General features: G+C 47.4%; 1 protein-coding gene across 1 annotated transcript in view; it reads right to left on the bottom strand.

Annotated features, from left to right (window-relative positions):
* Positions 1-24,102, bottom strand: part of stab1 (stabilin 1) — a 416,947-nt gene that overhangs the window by 381,282 nt on the left and 11,563 nt on the right. Inside the window, exons 3-5 of the mRNA XM_072472659.1 lie at positions 21,045-21,163; positions 10,737-10,822; positions 9,731-9,800 (exon numbers count right to left, since the gene is read on the bottom strand). Of these exons, the coding sequence (XP_072328760.1) occupies positions 9,731-9,800; positions 10,737-10,822; positions 21,045-21,163 (275 nt within the window). The remainder of the gene's footprint in view (positions 1-9,730; positions 9,801-10,736; positions 10,823-21,044; positions 21,164-24,102) is intronic.

Raw genomic sequence — 24,102 nt, 5'->3', positions numbered from 1 at the left:
ATTTAATCTTCTTTTTATGAAGCACCGCCTTGGCCCGATTAAAGCTCGCCCTCCTTCTCGCAACCTCCGCACTCCAGTCTTGATATACGCGGATCACCGCGTTCTCCCACCTACTGCTCCGAGTTTTCTTTGCCCATCTGAGGACCATCTCTCTGTCCTTAAAACGGAGGAATCTCACCACTATGGCTCTGGGAATTTCTCCTGCTCTCGGTCTTCGCGCCATAACTTGATAAGCTCCCTCCACCTCCAACGGACCCGTCGGGGCCTCCGCTCCCATTAACGAGTGCAGCATCGTGCTCACATATGCCCCAACGTCCGCCCCTTCTGCACCTTCAGGAAGACCAAGAATCCTTAAATTCTTCCTCCTCGCATTATTCTCCAGCACCTCCAGCCTTTCCACACATCGTTTATGGTGTGCCTCGTGCATCTCCGTCTTCACCACCAGGCCCTGTATATCGTCCTCGTTCTCGGCAGCCTTTACCTTCACGACCCGAAGCTCCCGCTCCTGGGTCTTTTGCTCATCTTTTAGCCTTTCAATCGCCTGTAATATCGGGGCCAACAGCTCCTTCTTCATCTCCTTTTTAAGCTCTTCCACGCAGCGTTTCAAAAACTCGTGTTGTTCAGGGCCCCATATTAAACTGCCACCTTCCGACGCCATCTTGGTTTTGCTTGCCTTCCTTGCCGCTACTCTAAAGGATCCACCGCAATCCGGCCACTTTCCTCTCCTTTTTCCATCCGTATCCAGGGGGGATTCCCTTCTGGTTTACCGCACAGTACTTTTAGCCGTTAAAATTGCCGTTGGGGCTCTTATTAAGAGCCCAAAAGTCCGTTCCACCGGGAGCTGCCGAAACGTGCGACTTAGCTGGTCATCGCCGCACCCGGAAGTGAACCCCAACCTATCTAATGTCTCCTCATAGCTACACATTATTGTAAACCTCCTCTGCACTCTCTCCAGAGCAATTACATCCTTCCTGTAATGCGGTGACCAGAACTGCGCACAATACTCCAGTTGTGGCCTCACCAGTGTCTTATACAATTCCAACATTATATCCTTACTTTTATATTCTATACCTCTGCCAATGAAGGGGAGCATTCCATATACTTTCTATACAACCTTGTCTACTTGAGTTGCTGTCTTTAGGAACCTATGTACTTGTATGCCAAGATCTCTCACTTCATCTACTCCTCTTAATATATTCCCATTTATTGTGTACTCCCTATAACTGTTTGACCTCCCAAAATGCATGACCTCACATTTCTCTGTGTTAAATTCCATCTGCCACTTTATCGCCCACTCCACCAACCCATCTATATCATTCTGGATTGTAGCTATCCTCTACACTATCCACCACTTGGCCAATCTTTGTGTTGTCTGCAAACTTCCCAATTGTGGTCCCCACATTCACATACAAATTGTTAACATATAACACAAACATTAAGGGTCCCAACATCGAGCCCTGTGGAACACTTGAAACAACTTTCCAATTGCAAGGGCAGCCACCGACCATTACTCTTTGTTTCCTGTTACGAAGACAATCGTTTATCCAGTTCACCACATTGCTCTGTATCCCATGGGCTTTCACTTTCTTGGCAATCTGCCATGTGGGATTTTGTCAAACACCATGCTAAAATCCATGTACACCATCTATTGCACTACCTTCATCAACTCTTCCTGTAATTTCCTCAAATAATTCAATCAAATTTGTGAGGCAACACCTTCCTTTTACAAATCCATGCTGACTATCCCTGACCGGTCCATGCCTTTCTACGTGACAGTTAATCCTATCTCCCAGGATTGATTCTACTGATTTGCCCCTGACTGGTGTAAGACTAACTGGCCTATAATTGTTTGGCATTTTCTTCAATCCCTTTTAAAACAATGGGACCATGTTTGCATTTTTCCAGTTTGCTGGTACCTTCCCTGTATGTAGTGAGGATTGGAAAATCATCCTGAGAGCATCTGTTATCTCTTCCCTGATCTCCTTCAGTAGTCTCAGAAACAATCCATCTGGCCCTGGTGGCTTATCAACTTTCAAGGATTCCAATACTTTGAGTAATTCCTCTCTTTTTGTTTATCCCATCAAATATCTCACAATGTTCCTCCTGGACTATTACATTAGTATTATCCATTTCCTTTGTAAACACGGAGACAAAATATTGATTTAAAACCCTTCCCACAGCCTCTGAATCTACACACAAGTTCCCTTCTTCATCTCTGATAGGTCCCACTTGTTCTTCAACTAACAGTTTACCATTAATATATTGGTAAAACATCTTTGTTTTTTAAAAAACTTTACTTGATCTTCTTTTTTCATGCTCTCTCTTTGATTTACTTATTTCCTTTTTGACTTTGTCCCTGCGCTTCCTATATTCGCCTGGGCTATATGCAGTGCTTAGTTCTTTTTGCCTATCATACGCTTTCTTTTTCAGTTTCATTCTCCCCTGTATAGTTCTAGACAACCAGGGGGGGGTATCCACCACAATGGTATGCAACATCTCTAAGGAGCATTGCCAAACAACTTAATAGTCAATCATCACCTTAACAATCTTCCAGGCCGCAACTACACACACCAGCTTCAACTTGCACTAAACAAATGATAAATGACAATATAGCTTAAGATTCCATCTTGGCGGTGGCACGGTGATGCAGTGGTTAGCACTGCTGCCTCACATCTTGGATGACTGTCCGTGTGGGGTTTGCACATTCTCCCCATGTTTGCATGGGTCTCACCCCAACAACCCAAAGATGTGCAGCATAGGTGGATTGGCCACGCTAAATTGCCCCTTAATTGGGAAAAAATTAATTGGGTACTTTCAATTTGTTAAAACAAAGCTTCCATCTTGGCTAGCGCTTTACTTCTTCAATCCAAATTGCCCTTAAGATACTATTTGTCAAGCTTGTATTGGGCAGCACAGTAAAATAATGGTTAGCACTGTTGCTTCACAGCGCCAGTGTCCCAGGTTCGATTCCAGACTTGGACCACTGTCTGTGCGGAGTCTCCACGTTATCCCTGTGTCTGTGTGGGTTTCCTCCGGGCGCTCCGGTTTCCTCCCACAAGTTACGAAAGACGTGCTTGGTGGTGAATTGGACATTCTGAATTATCCCTCAGTGTACCCTAACAGGCACCGGAATGTGGCGACTAGGGGATTTTCACAGTAACTTCATTGAAGTGTTAATGCAAGCCTACTTGTGACACTAATAAAGATTATTATTGAGCTTCTTTGGAACAGTGCAGGTGGCCAAGAACACAGAAGTCACAATGGGACTGGGTCTCCATCCACCACCACGCTCCTCCAACTGGCAAAATGTATTGTCACATTGAACAACTTTTCCTCTTATTCACTCACTTCCTCCAAATAAAAGGTTTCTTTTCCTTTCTCCAAGTTCTGGCTCTACTCAAAAGTTGTTCATCTGCAATGTCTTCCAGTTTTGGAAAAAGGTCATCAACCTCCCAAATGCTAACCCTGGCCGGGATTCTCCCCTACCCGGCGGGGTGGGGGTCCCGGCGGGATGGAGTGGCGTGAACCACTCTGGCGTCGGGCCACCCCAAAGGTGCGGATTTCTCCGCACCTTTAGGGAACAAGCCCTCACCTTGAGGGGCTAGGCCCGCGCCGGAGTGGTTAGCGCGCCGTCGACCGGCGGGAAAGGCCTTTGGCGCCATGCCAGCCGGGGCCGAAAGGACTCCGTCGGTCGGCGGAAGTACGCGCATGCGCGGGAGCGTCAGCGGCTGCTGATGTCATCCCCGCGCATGCGCGGAGGGGTGTCTCTTACGCGTCGGCCATGGTGAAGACTGTGGCCGAGGCAGAGGGAAAAGAGTGCCCCCACGGCACAGGCCCGCCCGCAAATCGGTGGGCCCCGATCGCGGGCTAGGCCACCATGGGGGCACCCCCCGGGGCCAGATTGCCCCGCGCCACCCCCCTTGCCCAGGACCCCGGAGCCCGCCCGCGCCGCCTAGTCCCGGCAGTAAGAGAGGTGGTTTGATTCTCGCCGGCGGGACAGGCATTCCAGCAGCGGTATTCGGCCCATCGCGGGCCGGAGAATCGCCGGGGGGGGGGGGCCAACCGGCGTGGCGCGATTCCCGCCCCAGCCGAATATCCAGTGCCGGAGAATTCGGCAACCGGTGGGGGCGGGATTCACGCCAGCCCCCGGCGATTCTACGACCCGGCGGGGGGTTGGAGAATTATGCCTATCTTTCTCCCGCCACATTTAGTTCCTGACTAGTTAAGTGTTTCCAGCAGTTTCTGTTTTTACTTCCGATGAATGGAAATTGTCACTTAATTACTGCACAACATTGCTTTCGGAACAGTTACATCCATACTAAGCATTGTTAATTGTATTGTACAGGCAGGAAACCTGCCTTAAATTTCTGAATTACATTTACCACAACACTTTTTGTTTTTGTGTTTAATATGATGATGGGTTCAAACATCATAAACAAAACCACAATGAGGTCAGAAGCAATTTTAGGCCATTTTGCACCATCTTAAAATCAAAACAAACAGCAATGTAGCTTTCATGTAGTAAACACAGGGGGCGTCATTCTCTGCCGGCGGGAGTCTCCGTTCTGCAGGCGCCCGGGGGTTTCCCGACGGCGTGGGGGTGCCCCACAATGGGAAACCCCATTGACCGGCCGGTGTTACGGAGACTCCCGCCGGCCGGTCGGCGCAGAAATGTGGCGGGGCGGGTAGGAGAATTTCGCCCCTGGATTTGGCTTCAAGTTGAGAACCACACAAGCCAAAACATGTATTATATTTACATTTAGTTACAGAAAAATAGAGTCCCATTTTCTTCTTTCTTTCTTTTTTATAATCTTTATTGTCACAAATAGGCTTACATTAACACTGCAATGAAGTTACTGTGAAAATCCCCAGTCGCCACATTCCGGCGCCTGTTCGGGTACACAGAGGGAGAATTCAGAATGTCCAAATTACCTAACAGCACGTCTTTCGGGACTTGTGGGAGGAAACCGGAGCACCCGGAAGAAACCCACGGGGAAAACATGCAGCCTCCGCACAGACTGTGGCCCAAGCCGGAAATCGAGCCTGGGACCCTGGTGCCGTGAAGCAACAGTGCTAACAACTGTGCTACCGTGCCACCCATCTCTAACCACAGAAGTCCATTTGGTGTGACCGCCATAATCCGGAATTTCTCAATTGACTGCAAGGAGTGAATATGTCCTCTGAAGTTAAATTTGCTGTCACAAGCTGCACTTGACAAAGATGGAAATTACGTTCTACTAGTAGCTCAGGGTCTCGCTGGCACCGGGACAGATTGTAAGTCCTTCAAATTATGTGCCAAATCAGCAGCATGGCTAATTTTGCAATACACCTTTCTTGAGGGAAATAAAGAGGCGGTGCTGTCGGCATGCACAAGCCTCATCTCTACAATATATTTAGGCATTTTGATGAGGTTTCAGGCACAGTTTCCTGTGCAAGGTGGTCACATGACAGGGAAATGGGTGTGGCCTGCTTTGGAATGCCTTAAAAGCAAGGTCAGTGCTGCAAATGACTGTTTTGAAATCTGGTTTTTAGCAGTCAACGGTTCTCTTCTTGCGCTTTCAACATCCAGCATATTTTTTTCCCATTGTTACGTTTTTGCTGAAGGCCAAGCTTTGGCTCCAATGCACTTTTTGTGAGTCTGGGTAATTTGCTGCAGTTCAGGCTGCAGTTAACAGAGCTGAGGGAATGAGAATCCCATCAGGTGTTCTTAGAATGCTGCATCAATTGAACAAGCGGGACCAATTCATCAGGACACAGCACTGTCAGGTCAAACAAAACCCCAGACAGAATAAACATAAAAATTGAAGCGGCTACACAGATACAGACATGCAATAATAGAATCATAGGATTTACAGCGCAGAAGGTGACCATTCGGCCCATCGAGTCTGCACCGGCCCTTGGAAAGAGCACCCTACCTAAGCCCACACCTCCATCCTATCCCAGTAACCCAGTAACCTCACCTAACTACACATAACCTGTCTGGACACCAAGGGCAATTTAGCATGGCCAATACATCTAAACTGCACATCTTTGGACTGTGGGAGGAAACCGGAGCACCCGGAGGAAACTCAAGCAACACAGATTTAAGATTTTGGGCAAGAGGTACAGGCAGGTGTGAAGAAGCATTTTTTTACGCAGTGAATGGGAATAACCTGGAATCCACTGCTAATGAGGGTGATGGAAGCAGAGATAATCAGTGATGTCAAAAGGAAATTGGATGGGGCACTTGAGGGGAATAGAGCAGGGAAATGGGACTGACTGGATTACTTTACAGAGAGCCACTATTTCAAAAGCAGATAAGTGGGCTGGTTTAGCACAAGGCTAAATCGCTGGCTTTGAAAACAGACCAAGGCAGGCCAACAGCATGGTTCAATTCCCGTACCAGCCTCCCTGAACAGGCACCGGAATGTGGTGACCAGGGACTTTTCACAGTAACTTCATTTGAAGCCTACTTGTGACAATAAGAGATTTTCATTTCATTTTCAAGTGTGCATTAAAGTCTTGCAACTCCCAGCGGGCCATCGCAGTGCTACTTACAGTGAATATGTGATGTCAGTTCTACAATTGCATTTTCCATTGATCGTCCAATGGGCGGCACGATAGTACAATGCTTAGCACTGTTGCTTCACAGCGCCAGGGACCTGGGTTCGATTCCAGGCTTGGGTCACTGTCTGTGCAGTGTCTCCACGTTCTCCTCGTGTCTGCGTGGGTTTCCTCCGGTTGCTCGGTTTCCTCCCACAAGTCTCGAAAGACATGCTTGTTAGGTGAATTGGACATTCTGAATTCTCCCTCAGTGTACCCAAACGGGCACCGGAGTGTGGCAACTTGGGGATTTTCACAGTAACGTCATTGCAGTATTAATATAAGCCTACTTGTGAAACTAACAAAATGTATTATTATTATAAAAGCTGCTTGTCCTACACCCAACCTAAAGCGGGGTTGAAGTGTTAAGTAATGGGTTAAGAGACATTGCAATTAGTTGTCTCATTTATGTTAAGTATCCATTAATTGACACTGATATGTAAAGGGGCTTCAGGTGGCCTCTGTCAGGTGATGTCAGGGGCTGGGTTAGCACACTGGGCTAAATCTTTGGCTTTTAAAGCAGACCAAGGCAGGCCAGCAGCACGGTTCAATTCCCGTACCAGCCTCCCTGAACAGGCGCCGGAATGTGGTGACTAGGGGCTTTTCACAGTAACTTCATTTGAAGCCTACTTGTGACAATAAGCGATTTTTATTTTCACGTATAGTGAGAGTTTTGTGCAAAGGCTGTTGGAATGAAATGAATGGGTGTTTGTGAAAAAGTAACAGGACTTTAGACTCTTCATATCACAGCAACTAAAACGTCTAACATGAAGTGTCCCCTGACTGGTAAAACCTACTATGATGGCAGGTCACTGTTGAAGCATGCAGCCATGTTAGGAGGGTTATGATCTTGAATATTCTGGATGCATAGTCACACAATCGCTGTATCACTCCATAAGGAATGGAGTTATGTCTGGAAATGCAGCGATTGCCAATATGTGCTGGTTCTCTACCAAATGTGCCAAAACCAACACTCCGTGTTGGTGCATGCAGGAAGTGTGCATTGGGCAATGGGTGATTTTTCAACCCTGATTAATCTGCACTATTAGGGAGGATATCAATATTACAATAAAGGTACTGGGCGGGATTCTCCCAACGGGAGTGTTTTATTCTGGCGTCGGCACCTGTTCCCAGACCCCTATTCTCCTCCCTCCATGGGGCTAGCAGGGGCGTTGCACGATTTATGGAGGCGGGGCCTCGGCGCAGATTCAGGGACCCGGCGCCGCGTAAAAGACGCGGTGCCTTGGGTCCCGCACATGCACAGTTGGGCCGGCGCCAACTAATGCATGCGCGGTGGCCGTCCTCCCCCAGGCCGCCACGCACAAAAATGGCGCATGGATCCAGGCTTGCCGGTAGAAGAAAGGAGGCCCACCGACAGAGAGGCTGGCCCGCCGATCGGTAGGTCGCGAGCGCATAACAGGCCACACCTGAGGGCCTCCCCGGGGTTGGAACCCCCCCCCCCCCACCCCCACCCCCGGCCGCCCGAGAGCAGGTTAGAACGGCGCCGGCGGGACTGTCAATTTTATCGCCGGCTGCTCGGTCCATTCGGGCCGGAGAATCGCCGCTCGCCGTTCGCGCCGATTCTCTGAGCGGCCCGGCGCGATCCGCGCGGCGCTGGTTTCGTGGGGGTGGGAGAATCGCGTGCGGGGGTCGGGGCGGCGTGACACGATTCGCGCGACGCTGGTTTCGGGGGGGGGTGAGAATCGCGTGTGGGGGTCGGGGCGGCGTGACACGATTCGCGTGGCGCCCTGGCGATTCTCCCATCCGGCAGGGGCGAGAATCCCGCCCACTATATCCGGATGTTTCTATTCTGCAGCACAGCAATTGTGAAAAAGATTATGCAGCTACTCTTCAATCGACAAACGTCCTCAGTAACTCAGGGACACCTCTATGTCATTTTACAGAGAGCAGTTACTGTAAATTGCCCCTCCTTGATATTTCCTGTGTTTGGTGATCAACTTTTCCTTCAGCACATATTATGCTGTCTAAGTCGGTTCGAATGTTTCCTGTGTTACACAATAAATCAAATGTAGGAATTAAACTGGTCTCTAAGGTCAGAAAAACACATTTGAATATATCTCTGAATCATAAGTGATGCAAGAAGAATTTTAGGCCAATTCTCTAAGTATGGTGTCTCTCTGGCAATGTATTCATTTTTCTTTGGCATGGTGTGGTTTCAACTGGGCTGAAATATTTGTAAGCTGAAACTTAGAATATTGCACAGCAACTGCACTCATACGGACACACACATAGAAACACAAAGAAACACACACACCACTCCAGTGACTAACAAGGTAGCTTGGATCACTCAAAATGGCATCTTGGCTGGAAGTGTGATGTTTTCATGGAATGTGGGCGTCGCTGGCTGGGCCAATATTTATTGCCCATCCTTAATTCCCTTGAACTGGGTGGCTTGCTGGTCCATTTCAGAGAGCGGTTAACAGTCAACTACATTGCTGTGGGTCTGGAGTCACATGTAAGCCAGACCAGACCAGGTAAGGATGGCAAATTTCCTTCTCTAAAGGGCATTAGTGAACCAGGTGTTTTTTTTACGACAATCGACAATGGTTTCATGGTCGTCATTAGACTTTTCATTCTAGATATTTATTGAATTCAAATTGATTTGAACCAAAGCATTACTCTGGGCCCCTGGATTATTAGTCCAGTGACAATACCACTGCACCACTGCCTCCAAGCAGCCAAAGCAAGCCACATACTAAAAGAAATCACCCTGAGAAAAAATGCCTCCTTTGACAAAAAGTGGAAGAAATTAATCTTTGGCGGAAATGTAGAAAGGCTGCAAACTGAGCTAAGTATACAGATTTCAACTTAAAAAGAGTCAAAATAATCAAAATTGAATGATTTATCAAAGAAACGATATTAAATAAATAGACCATAATTTCTTCTTAATTTATCCAATATTGGGTTAAAGTTCCAAATATTTACTTGATCCTTTTACTTACATTTTGCAGAGTGCAACTGTTGCACAAAAAAGCCACAGTCGAAGTCAATATGGGCAGCATTTGTCTTTAGCATTGGAAAGGAGATTGGGCAAAACTTGTTGATGGTTTTATGCTAACGCTGAGCTCTCAATGAGTGAAGATCAAACAATTATTCTAACTCTAAGTTAAGAAAAGAATCTTCGTACCCATAACACAGTCAGGGCCATACGCTTCCTCGTCTGCACATTCCTCACAAGCATTTCCTTTGTACTTTGGCTGCAGTAAAAGAAAATCACAGTTTCAAAAGGTGGAAGAACAGAACCTATGAATCTGCAGAAATACTGTTATCTGGAGCTTCGTTTAACATCATGTTACACTTGAAGAAACATGTTACACTCTAAAACAGGTGAACTGTCCACTGATGGTGAGCTGTGCTCTGAATGTCATTCTAAGAAACCAGGTGATGACATGCAGTAGAAATTAATCTCGAGCATTACAGCACAAAAAATTGTAAAGACTGCAACTGAATTATGTCTAAATGACCCAACACTGAGGTAGCTGAAAATGCTTGGCATAAAACAATCTATTGCATAAAATAGTAAGACATTGATGATACAGTCACTTGAAATAAAATAATCTATCCTCAAAAAATGCCCTCATAGAAAAAATATTAACATATGTCAGACTATAAGAAGTTAGTGGCCGGGATTTTACACTCCCGTTTGCAGCGGGCATGGATGGCAACAGGAGTGTGAAATATCGCGAGAGGCCCAAAACACGATTTATGCCGGCAGGATTTCCCGTTGCGATTATCCCGCCCGGCCAATGACATAACGGGAATTCTGACGTTCAACTTCGGGAAGCCCATATCTATAAATTTACTTCTCATTATCAGGCCTTTACACCTAATAATCCCCCAATCCGGTACAATTACGACTGGCCTCCCACGGCATGCAAAGCCGGCTAAAGGAGTTCAGGTGAGTGCACTGATCAGGGGGAAGAGGGTCATGCCTGGGTACTATCGCCCCTTTTTTTTATCAGCAGAACAATATGGCGGAGAAAACTGTTGCCCGCCATTTCTCCCTTTCGCTGTGCTACTCTGCTGAAAAATGGGACATTTGTGCCAGTGTGTCAGACTACATCATGTTAAAAGGGAAGCCACAAAGGCAGCAGGCAATTACATTAATACGCTTTTAAGAAATGCAGACTGACCTCACAAATGCAGCTTCCATTCCCTAATACTCCATCTAAACACATGCCATGTCCATTGCAGGGGTGTGTTGCTCCACCAGGACATTCTAGGTTAGACAAAAAAAACTTATTACAATGCATGGCATTATTGTTTTAGGTTTTTCATCTGTCTTTTTCAAAAGTGTCTTATGAAAGATCACAACAATTTGCAAAATAGTAACATGTTTGTCAACATTATTACAGTGGCATTCCAGAAGTAAAATATTGTTTGAAGCATTTCAACATGACAAAGGGTTATCAGGAAGATGCCATAATTATGAGTGTTATTTATTTCTCATAATTACAGTCAGCAAGAATTCAAGAGGTGATACAATCTGAACCCTGGATTATTAATGCAGTGAATGTAAACACAGCTTTCCGTAAATGTCACTTAGAACGGAGGTCTTGGGCGATGGGGAATGGGCTAGCAAGTGGTACCAATTTAAAGCCCTTTCAAAGTGTCGGCACAGACATGATAGCCCAAATGGCCTCTTTCCAAACAGAAAGGTTGTGTGTTATCCTTCTGAATGTGACAAACAGCGCATAATGCTCCATCTAATTACACATAGAAGTAATGAGTGGAAAATAATAAAATGTCTGGATTGGGATTATCACTGAGCTTGCTATTTCATATCATTTAGTATTGTTCCTGTCATCGTTATTGCTGTTCTAACCTCCAGTAATCCAAGCAAGAAGGCACCCCATCTTCTGGTTCCATATCCCTTTTAGCATTTGCCTTGTAAAGACTAGGAAGAGATTTTCTCCCCTCCGGAATTTTGTGACAAGAAGCTCACTTCCTGTTTGCTCAAACTGAGAGCTTGGTCAGAACTGTACACTAGCCCCCCCCCCCCATGGTGGGTTCTGAGACGGTGGGGGGGGGGGTGGCGAGGGAGGAGGGGAGGAGCGGGGGGCGGGGGGGGGGGTTGAATGTTGAATTGCATGGATGGGTTTCCATCTGGGATTACGCTCGCCCCGACACAGAAGCGATTTTACAGTGGGGCGGCCAAGGCCTCAAATGGGAAGCTCACCCATGACTCTATTAAGACCCTGAAGTGGCACTCAATGGCCATTTAAGGGCCTTTCACAGCCAACCTTAATTTCTAAGCTGGCGGGCATCGATTGGCCTGGTTGCCAACAGAAAATGTTTTCACCCTCACTCTCGAGCATGAAAGGAATGACCCTTCAGATTTGGTGCGCCCTTCCCTCAGGGACCTCAGCCCTTCCTCTCCCACCTCCCAGTTTACCAGGATTGCACCTCCTCCCCACCCCGACCCCCCAGGGTATTCCCTATCCTTCCACCCTTGGACTCCTGGTATTTAATTAAGTATGGTCCTGTTCGGCTTGGGCATCGGACTATAGTACCTCTTCTGGCCACTGCAGTGCTGTTCCTGGAGGGGGTTGGATTTCTGTTGGCCAATCTGATTGGCCGATAGCTCACAAAGGCAGGCTTCCCATCTAAGGGTGGGTGGAAGGCCCACTTGCTGCCAATTAACACTCGCTTGAGTGTAAAATGGCAGCAGGCCTGTCAGAGTTGGCAGACATGCATTCCCTGAAAAAATCCAGCCCCTTGTTTTCTACCAACAATCTACAAGGCACAAGACAGGAGTGTGATGGAATACCCTTCACTAACCTGAATAAGTCAAGCTCAAACAACTCTCAAGAAGCTCAACACAATTCAGAACAAAGCAGTTTGCTTAATCACCATCCCATCCACCGCCTTAAACATTCTATGTGGAGATGGTGGCAAAGTGGTAATGCTACAGGATTAGTAATCTCTAGGCCCAGGCTAATGCTTTGGGGATATGAGTTCAAATCCCACCAATGAATCATTCTGGAATTAAAAGCTGGTCTCAGTAATGACTGTGACACTATCATCAATTCTTAGAAAACCCCCATCTGGTTCACATTTAACTGGTCTGGATGTGACGCCAGATCCACAATAATGTGGTTGTCTTTTAACTGTCCTTAATTAGGTACAGGCAACAAATGCTGGCCTTGCCAGAGATCCATCAAAGAAAAAAGAAAAAAACATTCACTACCTCCACTGCTGACTGCGTGTGCCATCTATGAGATGCACTGCATGCAACTCACCAAGGCTCCTTTGACAGTACCTTTCAAACATGTGACGTCTACCACCTAAAAGGAAAAGGAGGCCACACAGGAATTGAAACACTACCATCTGCCAGTTCTCCTCCATTCTGACAGTAAACTATATGGCCTTCACTGTCACTGGGACCTAGCTTCAGCTCATTGATGGTTCAGGAAGGGCTATTAGGGATGGACAATAAATGCTGATTTTGTTAGCTATTCGCACATCCCATGAAAGAATTTAGAAAACATGCTATCTTACGTTATGTGGGAAATTGCTCTTTGAAAAGTAAAATACATGTATTTTGTTTCATGTCATGATGTCAATTAATTAATGTCACTCAATGCTTTTTATGGTTTTCATAACTATGGCATAATCCTCACTTGCATTTAATTTTGAGTGAATGGCAAAGTACAATTGCATTTTTAAATTTTTTTCATCAACATCATTAAACAATTAGCACTATATTATGACCCACATTTCAGAACCCAAGCTTTTATTCTTCCTTTTCTCACAATTGTTTGTTGGATTTAGCTCCAATTCCAACTGGATTTCCTTTAGAACATTTGCCATTGTTGATACAAGCAAGCAAAGCTTTACTGATGATGAAAACAATCAAATAATGTCCCAATAAATCTGTAAATGATGACCTAGCAAAAGCTAGCTGTCAGACCTTAATACCACTATTATTGTGTGGGCAGAGACAATCCTTTTTAAAAGAGAATACACTATACTTTTTCATTAAGAGGACCAGCTTTTGTTCTTTTTTCCATACTGCTGTATTGGAGTAACGTAGCAAAATGCAATTCACCCACAAATTACCAAAGCTTAACTGCACAGTCTAAAATTTGACCTCGGGGGGAAAAAAATGCCTGCTTAAAGCTGTAATGGCTGCATTCGCTAAATCAATTCCAATACTTATCTGCTTGGAGTTCTGATTGTACTGTAAAGTGCTTAAAGATACATTTTAAACTTGTACCTCATTATATAGGAGATGCAACAGGGTGTCAATGACTAGATACTATACATACCTACTTAGCCTACCTTAAAGGCTGTGTAGATAGAAATGCCAACCCAGCCATGCCCATGTATTTTCTCAAGTAATTCAAGGTGGATCACCCCTTTCACAGTCCGTGCCACCCAAGCTATCTTAGGAGTTATCCCTACTTTTGGTAGTAATGTTTGACAAGGGAAGTGATTTTTTTTTTAGTCAATCAAGAGATGTGGCCATCACTGGAAAGGCAAGCAATTTCCCCCCATTCCTAATTGCCTTTGGAAAGGTGATAATGAGCCAACTTCTTCTCATGCTGTAGCCCTTGTGGTGTAGGTGCATCCACAAGTGTTATTAGGGAGAGAGTTCCAGGATTTTCACCCAGCAACGATGAAGCAACAGGGAGATCGTCAAAGTCAGGATGGTCTGTAACTTGCTGGTTTTTGATGCACCTGCTTGTCCTACTAGGTGGCAGAGGTTGGAAGTTTGTATCAAAGACTTCTTGATAGGTTGCTGCAGTGTATCTTGCAGATGGTACACATTGCTGCCTGTATGTGAGTGCCAATGCTGAATGGAGTGAATGTTAAGGTTATGAATGGGTGCCAATCAAGTGAACTGTGTTGTCCTGGATGGGTGTTGAGATTCCTGTGTGTTCTTGGGGCTGCACTCATCCAGGTAAGTAGAGATTATTCTATCTCTTGACATGTACCTGTGGATGGTGCAAAGGCTTTAGGGAATCAGAAGGTGGGTTACTCGCTGCAGATTACCCAACCTCTGACCTGCTCTTGTAGTCACAGCATTTACGTGGCTGGTCCAAGTAGGTTTCTGGTCAATGTTGACCCCAGGATGTTGATGATGGGGATTCAGCACCACTAATGTCATTTAATGTCAAAAGGACATGGTTAGATTCTGTCTCATTGTAGATTGCCATTGTTTGGCACTTCTGTGGAGAGGCGGTGGTATAGTGGTATTGTTGCTGGACTAGCAATTCAGAAACACAGAGGAATGATCTGTGGTCCTGGGTTCGAGTCCTCGTGGAACTTAAACTCAATAAAATATTTGGAATTAAAAGTCTAATGATGACCATGAAACAATTGTCGGCTAATGTCCTTTAGGGAAGGAAATCTGCCATCTTTACTTGGTCTGGGCTACATGTGACTCTCGACCCACAGCAGTTGGTTGCCTCGTGGATAACCTCTGAAATGTCCAAGCAAGTCTCTCCGTTGTATTCAACCACTACAAAAATACGAAAAAGGAACGAAACCAGACCGATAACCCGGCATCGAACCAGGCATCAGAAACGACAACAGCAAACCAGCCTTACCGACCCTGCAAAGTCCCCCTGCCTAACATCTGGGGCTTGTGCAAAAACTGGGAGAGCTGTCTCACAGACTAGTCAAGCAACAGCCTGACATAGCCATATTCACAGAATCATACCTTCCAGATGACCTTCCAATAAACCACTATCACCACCGTGGGTTGTCCTGTTTCACTGGCAGGACAGACACAGCAGAGCCGGGGGCACAGTGGTATACAGTCAAGAGGGAGTTGCCCTGTGAATCCTCAACATCGACTCTGGACCCTATCATGTCTTCAGGTTAACCATGGGCAAGGAAACCTCCTGCTGGTTACCAGGTACCATCCGCCATCAGCTGATGAATCAGTACCCCTCCAAGTTGAACACCACTTGAAGGAAGCACAGAGGATGGCAAGGCACACAATATACTCTGGGTGGGGGACATCAATGTCCATTACCAAGAGTGGCTCGGTAGTACAACCACAGACTGAGCTGGCCGAGTCCTAAAGGGCATAGCTGCTAGACTGGGACTGCAGCAGGTGTTGCGGGAACCAACAAATGGGGAAAACATACTTGACCTCAACCTCACCACCTGCCTGCTGTAGATGAACCTGTCCATCACCACCAGCAAAATAGTATTCAACCAGAATCTGCAACCTCATGACCCGGCATATCCCCCCATTACCATTACCACCAAGCCAGGCTCAACCCTGGTTCAGTGAAGAGTGCAGGAGAGCATGCCAGGAGCAACACCAGGCATAGCTAAAAATGAGGTGTCGTCAACCCAGTGAAGCTACAACATAAGATTACTTGTCTATCAAACAGCATAAGCAGCACGTAATAGACAGCACTAAGCGATTCCACAACAAACACATGAGATCTAGGGCGGGATTCTCTGACCCCCCACCAGGTGGGAGAATCGCCGGGGGCCAGCGTGAATCCTGCCCCCGCCTTCCTCCCAATTCTCCCACCCCCCAAAAACCGGCGTGGCGTGATTCGCGCCACCCGCCTTGGAGAATGGCAGGGTCCGGCGCGACTCAATGGGCTCCGGGGCTGTCCGGATTCTCCTGCCCGCGATGGGCCGAATTCCCACCCGTTCTATGCCGGTCCCGCCGGCGTAAATTGGAGTTGGTCCCTTCCCGGCGGGACCTGGCGGCGCGGGCGGGCTCCGGGGTTCTTGGGGGGGATCTGGCCCCGGGAGGTGCCCCCACGGTGGTCTGGCACGCGGTCGGGGCCCACTGATCCGCGGGCGGGCCTGTGCTGTGGGGGCACTCTATTCCAACGCGCCGGCCGTGTAGGCCTCCGCAATGGCCGGCGTGAAGGTGAATCCCCCCTGCGCATGCGCGGGGATGACGTCAGCAGACGCTGACACTCTCGCGCATGCGCGGACCCGTGCCGGCCGGCAGAGTCCCTTTGGCCCCGGCGCCAAAGGGCTTCCACGGCGGCCAGCGGGGCGCAAACCACTCCGGCGCCGTCCCTGAAGGTGCAGAGGATTCCGTATCTTTGGGGCGGCCTGACGCCGGAGTGGTTCCCGCCACTCCACTGCACCGTTTCTGCCCGCCCCGCCAATTCCCGGAGAATCCCGCCCCTAAGCTCTGTAGTCCTGCCACATCCAGCCGTGAATGGTGGTGGAAATTCGGGCAGGTTAGCATAGTTGCTTCACAGCGCCAGGGTCGCAGGTTCGATTGCCGGCTTGGGTCACTGTCTGTGCGGAGTCTGCACACCCTCCCCGTGTGTGCGTGGGTTTCCTCCGGGTGCTCCAGTTTCCTCCCACAGTCCAAAGATGTGCAGGTGAGGTGGATTGGCCATGCTAAATTGCCCTCAGTGTCCACAAGGTGGGGTGGGGTTACTGGGTTACGGGGATGGGGTGGAGTTGTGGGCTTGGGTAGGGTGCTCTTTCCAAAAGCAGTTGCAGATTCGATGGGCCGAATGGCTTCCCTCTGCACTGTAAATTCTATGATTCTGAATCCAATCCAGCCAATTACCGCCTCTCAGTCCACTCTTCCTCATCAGCAAAGTGGTGGAAGGAGCCATCAACAGTGCTATCAAGTGGTACTTATTCAGCAATGGCCTGCTCACGGACGCTCAATTTGGGTTCCGCCAGGGTCACTCAGCTCCTGATCTCATTACAGCTTTAGATCAAACATGGACAAAAGAGCTGAATGGCAGAAGTGAGGTGAGAGTGACTGCCTTTGACATCAAGGCAGCATTTGATTAATGTAGCATCAAGGAATCCTAGGAAAACTGGAGTCAATGGGAATCAGGAGGAAAACCTTCCACTGGTTGGAGTCGTATCTGGCACAAAGGAAGATGGTTATGGTGGTTGGAGGTCAATCATCTCAGTTCCAGGGCATCTTTGCAGGAGTTCCTCAGGGTAGTGTCCTGGGCTCAACCATCTTCAGCTGCTTCATCAATGACCTTCCTTCCACCAGAAGTGGGGATGTTTGCGGATGGCTGCACAATGTCCAGCACCATTTGCCACTCCTCAGATAATGAAGCAGTCTATGTCCAAATGCAGCAAGACCAGCACAATATCCAAGCTTGGCCTGACAAGTGGCAAGTTACATTTGTGCCACACAAATGCCAGACAATGATCATCTCCTGCAAGAAAGGATCTAACCATCGCCCTTCGACTTTCAATGGCATTACCATCACTGAATCCCCTACAATCAACATCCTGGGGTTACCATTGATCAGAAATTGAACTGGACTTGCCACATTAATATTGCAGCTGCCACAGCAGGTGAAAGACTAGAAATCCTTCGGTGAATAAATCATCTTCTTACCCCCCAAAGCCTGTCCACCATCTACAAGTCCAAATCAGGAGTATAATGGAATACTCTCCATATGCCTGGATGAGTACAACAACACTCAAGAAGCTCGACACCATCCAGGACAAAGCAGCCCGCTTGATTGCTACCCATTCCACAAACATTCAATTTCTCCACCACCAACAGTGGCAGCGGTGTGCACCATCTACAAGATCTACTGCAGGAACTCGCCAAGGTTCCGTAGGCAGCATCTTCAAAACCCATGACCACCACCATCTAGAAGGACAAGGGCAGCAGATACCAAATCACTCACCAAGGCAACTTGGAAATATATCTCCGTTCCTTTACTGTCGCTGGGTGAAAATCCTGGAACTCGCTCCCGAACAGCACTGTGGGTGTACCTACACCACAGTGATTTCAGCAGTTCAAGAAAGCAACTCACAACCACCTTCTTGAGGGCAACTAGGGATGGAAAATAAATGCGGCCTAACCAACAATGCCCACATCCCGTAAATGAATTTTTAAAAAATGTTACTTGCCACATTAGCAGCCTATGCTGCGTGTAGGCATGAACTGCTTCATTGTCTGAGGGGTTGTAAATGGAACTGAACGCTACAATCACCCCCACTTCTAACCTTGTGCCGGAGGAAAGTCATTGATGAAGCAGCTGAAAATAGTTGAAGTTCGGACATTGTTGGGACAAACTCCTGCAGTGATGTCCTGGTGCTGGGATGATTGGTTCACAATAGCCACATTCAACTTCCCTTGTGCTAACCATTACTCACGCCAGTGTAAAATATTACCACAGTTCTCATTGACTTTATGCTTACTAGAGTTCTGTGATGCCACGCTCAGTCAAATGCTGCCTTGATGTCAAGGGCAATTACTCTCACCTCACCTCGAGTTCAGCTCTTTTGTCCATTCGGCTCTAATGAGGTCAGGAGCCGAGTGGCCTTGGAGGAAACCAAACTGAGTGTGGATAAGTAGCTGGCTGGCTCTGAGTTCAAACTTGGGGCAGCACGGTAGCACAGTAGTTCGCACTGTTGCTTCACAGTGCCAGGGTCCCAGGTTCGATTCCTGCTTGGGTCACTCTCTGTGCGGAGTCCGCACGTTCTCCCCGTGTCTGTGGGGGTTTCCTCCGGGTGATCCGGTTTCCTCCCACAAGTCCCGAAAGATGTGCGGTTAGATGAATTGGACATTCTGCATTCTCCCTCAGTGTACCCGAACAGGCGCTGGAGTGTGGCGACTAGGGGCTTTTCACAGTAACTTCATTGCAGTGTTAATGTAAGCCTACTTTTGACACTAATAAAGATTATTATTATTGCTAAGTATATTCCACTTGATAGCACTACGGCTGACTCTTTCAATCACTCCCCCGTTGATTGAGAGTCGGCCGATGAGGTGGTAATTGGCTAGATTGAATTTGTTGTGCTTTTTGTGAATGGGACATACCTTGGAAATTGTTCACTTTGTTGTGTGCGATGCCAGTCATGTGGCTGTCCTGGAACAGTTTGAATCGAGGCATAGCTAGCTCTGGAACAAATTCTTCAGTACAGTTATTAGCTGCTATAGCCTTGCCTGTATCCTGTGGACTTAATCGTTCTGGGTATCACATGGAATGAATCAAACAGGCTGAAAACTGGCATCTGTGATGCTGGGAGTGTCAGAAGGAGGCTGAGGTGCATCGTCCACTCAAGATGACGGGCTGAAGATGGTTGCATTATCTTTGCATTCACATGCTGGAGTCTACCATCATTGTGAATTGGGATGCTTATGGCTACTCCCCTCCTCCTATTTGTTGCTTAATTTCCCACTCTCATTTACAACTGGATGTGGCAGGACTGCAGAGGCTTATTCTGAACCGTTAGTTGTGAGACCGATTAGCTCGGCCTACAGCAACTGCTTCCACTGTTTAACATCCATGTTGTAGCATCACAAGTTGGGACCTTGTTATTGGGTACATCTAATGTTGCTCCTGATATAGCCTCCTGCATTCCTCATGCCCCTCGACTTAATGGTAATGGCAGAGTGAAGGATATGCTGAACCATAAGGTTACGGATTGTGGTGGAATGCAATTCTACTGCTGCGGATGGCCCACTACCTAGTTTACAGCTGTTTGATCCGTCTCATTTAGTGTGTGGTAGAGCAATGTAATGAGATGTAACAGTGTTGAAGACTCTCAGGGCCACTCCCTCCTGACTGCATATCACTGCGCCATCTCTTCTGGTGGGTCCGTCCTTCCAGTGGGACAGGACATACGCAGGGATGCTGATGAAGGAGTCTGGAACATTTGTTACAAGGTATAATTCTGTGAGCAAGACTATGTCAAGCCTTTGGATAGCTCTCCCAATTTTGACACAAGTCCCCAGATATAAATGAGGAAGTCTTTGCAGGATTGACAGGGCTGGGTGTGCCTTTTTCATCCCCAGGCCGATGTTCATAGTCCACCGGACTTATTATACTTTTCATGGGGCTTTGATGCAAGTGTCAGAGGGCAGTTAAGAGTCAGTTACATTGCTATAGATCTGGAGTTACATATTGGCCAGGCAACAAAAGCAGATTTCCTTCCTTAAAGTACAATAGTGAAACCTGATGGCAGTCAGTAGTTTCCACAGTCACGATCAATAGTACTAGCTTTTTATTCCAGACTTATTAATTGAATTAAATTAATTAACTGAACTGCTGTGGTGGAATTTGAACCCATGTATCTGGATCATCCTGATCATTAGTCCAGGCTTCAGGATTGCTACACTGGTAACAATGTATAGGATACAGATCTGTAGCTCGATCATGAAACTGGTTAGACACAATTAGTTATCGACTCATTTCTAAATTCAAATTCATGATATGAAATAATTCAGGAAAGTTAAACTTGCAGTGTAGCTCAAAAATAAATTGGAACATTTCACCTATAATACTCATATCTAAGATTTTTTTTCCTCATGTCTGCAGAAAAAAAACCACAAATATTGTCAAAGAACAATCCTTATCAGTGCACATTTCCAAGTGAAACAAGAGACAATTCTCCACACTTGATGAAATTTATCTCTGTGGTTCATGCAAATGAAAAATTATTGCATAACCAAAAGCACTATATAGATTAGTCTCTATTGCTTACAGAGTCAAACACTCATTACTCACCGAGGCAGTCCTGGCTCCAGAATCCGTTACAACATTTGGATACTGTGGCCATTTTCGTGCATTTAAGACTGCAACCAACTTGTCGAATCAGCTGTTCTCCACCCAGGTCCACAGTAAAACTTAAAATTTCAATATATAATAAAACATAAAATCATTAAAATACTGCAGAGAGAACATTAAATATATTTAACCACATTTTGCTTAACAGGAAGACCTTCACAGTATGCCTTCAAACGTTCTACACTTTGACTCTAAAGTTTCAGAGAAAAAAATGTATCTGAAATCAGATTTGATTTTAAATGATCTCTTTACGGTTTTAATGCAATAATTAAAATACTGAAAAGTTTTAACAATGAGAGTCACGTCATTCTTTCGCATGGTGCCAGAACAAATGGAAATCCCCCATACATTTATCTATCGAGACTACGAGATAATGTGACCTTATCTTCTACTACTTGGACCTGAAAATGATCTGCTCTGATATCCTTCCCCATTGTCCTCTTCTCTACAGAACTCAACTTGGTGTCCTGTCCTCAAATTCTCACACAGGTTACAAATGTTGTCCTTCCTAGTTTCTGTGAGCAGCTGGTGGGGATCCTGCACCTTGAATTCATGGGGTCCTTGTGCTTAGGCTGTCACGACCATAGACACAATTTCCAGGATTTTAACCCATTAAATAGCTGGAACTCAGGGGAGCTGGTGGCCACCGTCGCCATTCCATGGAGCGGTCCGGCTTAGCGCCGAGTGCTCCTTCCTGTTCGGTGCCCATAGGGCCCTGGGATTTGCCTTGGGACTGAGTGGCAGCTGGTTCGAGCCCCGGCTGCCTCTGCATCATCTGGCTCTGCCAGCCCTGGTGGTTCCCAATGTCGCACACCATTGTGTCGACACCCTCAGCGATGCTCCTCAGTGATTGGGTCATGCTCTGCAGTGCCTCGGCAATGCCCACCTGCGACTGAGACAAGCTCCGCAGCGCCTAGACCATTCCCATCTGAGAGTGGGATATGTCCCGCAGAATGTCATCAATGTCAGACTGGTAGTGGGTCACATCCCCCAACGAGTCGGACATCCTACTGAGACCCTCGACCATGGCCGTCACCGACAGCGCGACGCTTTAGACACCTCCACTAATGGTGCCGACGTCGTGCCCCAGGCTCTCCACTGGGTCGCCACCCTAGCAGCGTTTGCCTCGGTGCCATGCATTATTGCCGACATCTCCTGCGCCTGTAGCCTCTGGAACCCCTCCAAGTCGCTATGGACCTGCTGGAGTGGTGCTGACATCCCCCTCTGAATGACATGGCCGCACTCCATCAGCTCCGGGATGTCCTCTTCTCAGACTCAGCATCAGGCTGGGATCCAGCTGGATCCTGGGATCCAAGAGACCTCTGACTGCTGTCTCACCTGGGGGTTCCTGTCTCCACCTGGTGCACATCAGCAGCAGTGTGGTGCTCACAGATTGTGCCCCAGTAGCCTGACCACTAACATTTCCCACCAAGGTGTGTGTATCTGCGCTGGTGGAGGGTGGGGCTAAGAGCTGTGACGCACCTATTATGGTGGCATCCTTGGAGCTCTCCTCAAGATGTTCTCATGGGACGCTGGAGAGTCATAGAATCATAGAATTTACAGTAAAGAAGGAGGCCATTCGGCCCACGGAGTCGGCACCGGCCCTTGGAAAGAGCACCCTACTTAAGCCCACCCTATCCCAGTAACTCCACCTAACCTTTTGGATACTAGGGGGCAATTTAGCATATCCAATCCACAGAGGAGACACAGAGAGGCTATTGTTAGCCTCACGCGTGGTTTACAGTGGTGGGGGTGGGTGTGGGTGAAGTGTGGTTCGGGGTCGCATAGAGAGTTGGGGGTGGATGCTCGCGAAGGGGCGGAAAGGTCTCAGGGGGATGGGGGATTGGTGTCTACTCGCTCGGTGTAGGTCGTTGACCTTTTTCCGGCACTGGAGGCCAGTCCTCCTGATCAGACTATCGGCACTCACAGCCGTTGCCACCTCATCCCAGGCAGCACTGGCTGCCCTATGGCTGACCCTCCAGCATCCTCAGGGGAACAGGACATCCCTCCTGGCCTCCATTGCACCTAGGAGCCTCCCCAGATCAGCATCCCTGAATCTTGGGGCCGGTCTCCTGGCACATTGTTGTGAACTGGCTGGGGTTGGCTGAGCAAGTGCTGCTTAAGTGCTGCACAACCTTGTTATCGGGAGGCTGGCGAGCCTTCATTTGCGGCGAGAAGCTTTGCCTCGCTAAGTTGGCCAATTAACGTTGAACAGCATTGCCAAACTCGCTGGGCCGAGGGTTGGGAAGCTCCCAGCAGTTCCCGCTCGCTGCCACACTTAGAAATCTTTCCGGAGGGGCAGCACTGTGGCACACTGGGTAGCATTGCTGCATCATGATGCCGAAGTCCCAGGTTCGATCCTGGCTCTGGGTCACTGTGGAGTTTGCACATTCTCCCCGTGTTTGCGTGGGTTTCACCCCCACAAGCCAAAGATGTGCAGGGTAGGTCGATTGGCCACTCTAAACTGTCCTGTAATTGGAAAAAATGAATTGGGTACTCTAAATTTTTTTTAAAAAAGAAATCTTTCTGAAGAATCACGCCCATAGTTATTGCCTTTATCATTGTGCCAAAGTTGCACCTGTAAATGATCTGCTTAATATTTGCATAAATTTATTACAAAGAAGCGACAGAGTTGTGCTGACAATGCTCTGAACATGTGAGATTTCCAGAACTGTCCTTTCTACAGAATGGCTGCAGTTGTGTTTTCTCAAACAATCATTGGTACAGGCAACAAGACATGACTGGGAGGCGGTAGCACAAACACTTGCAAGATATTTGAACCTTAAAAGAAGCAAAAGGCAGGTGCACCGGACATCCCGTGGTTAAATGACTGTGTGCAGAAGAGTCATGTGGGGAAAACAGGCTATGTATTTTGGACTAAGTTCAGTTAGAAGTGGACCAATCCGAGAGTGATCACTTGCTCCACAAATCAATCATCGGCTGCAGAAATATCAGCCCTGAGGGCAGCTATGGTGTTACAGAAGGCTAAGAACCTTCA

This window comes from Scyliorhinus torazame, chromosome 13 (genome assembly GCF_047496885.1).
Source record: "Scyliorhinus torazame isolate Kashiwa2021f chromosome 13, sScyTor2.1, whole genome shotgun sequence".
In the NCBI taxonomy this organism is placed as follows: Eukaryota; Metazoa; Chordata; class Chondrichthyes; order Carcharhiniformes; family Scyliorhinidae; genus Scyliorhinus; species Scyliorhinus torazame.
This window is presented reverse-complemented; position numbering and strand designations above follow the sequence as displayed.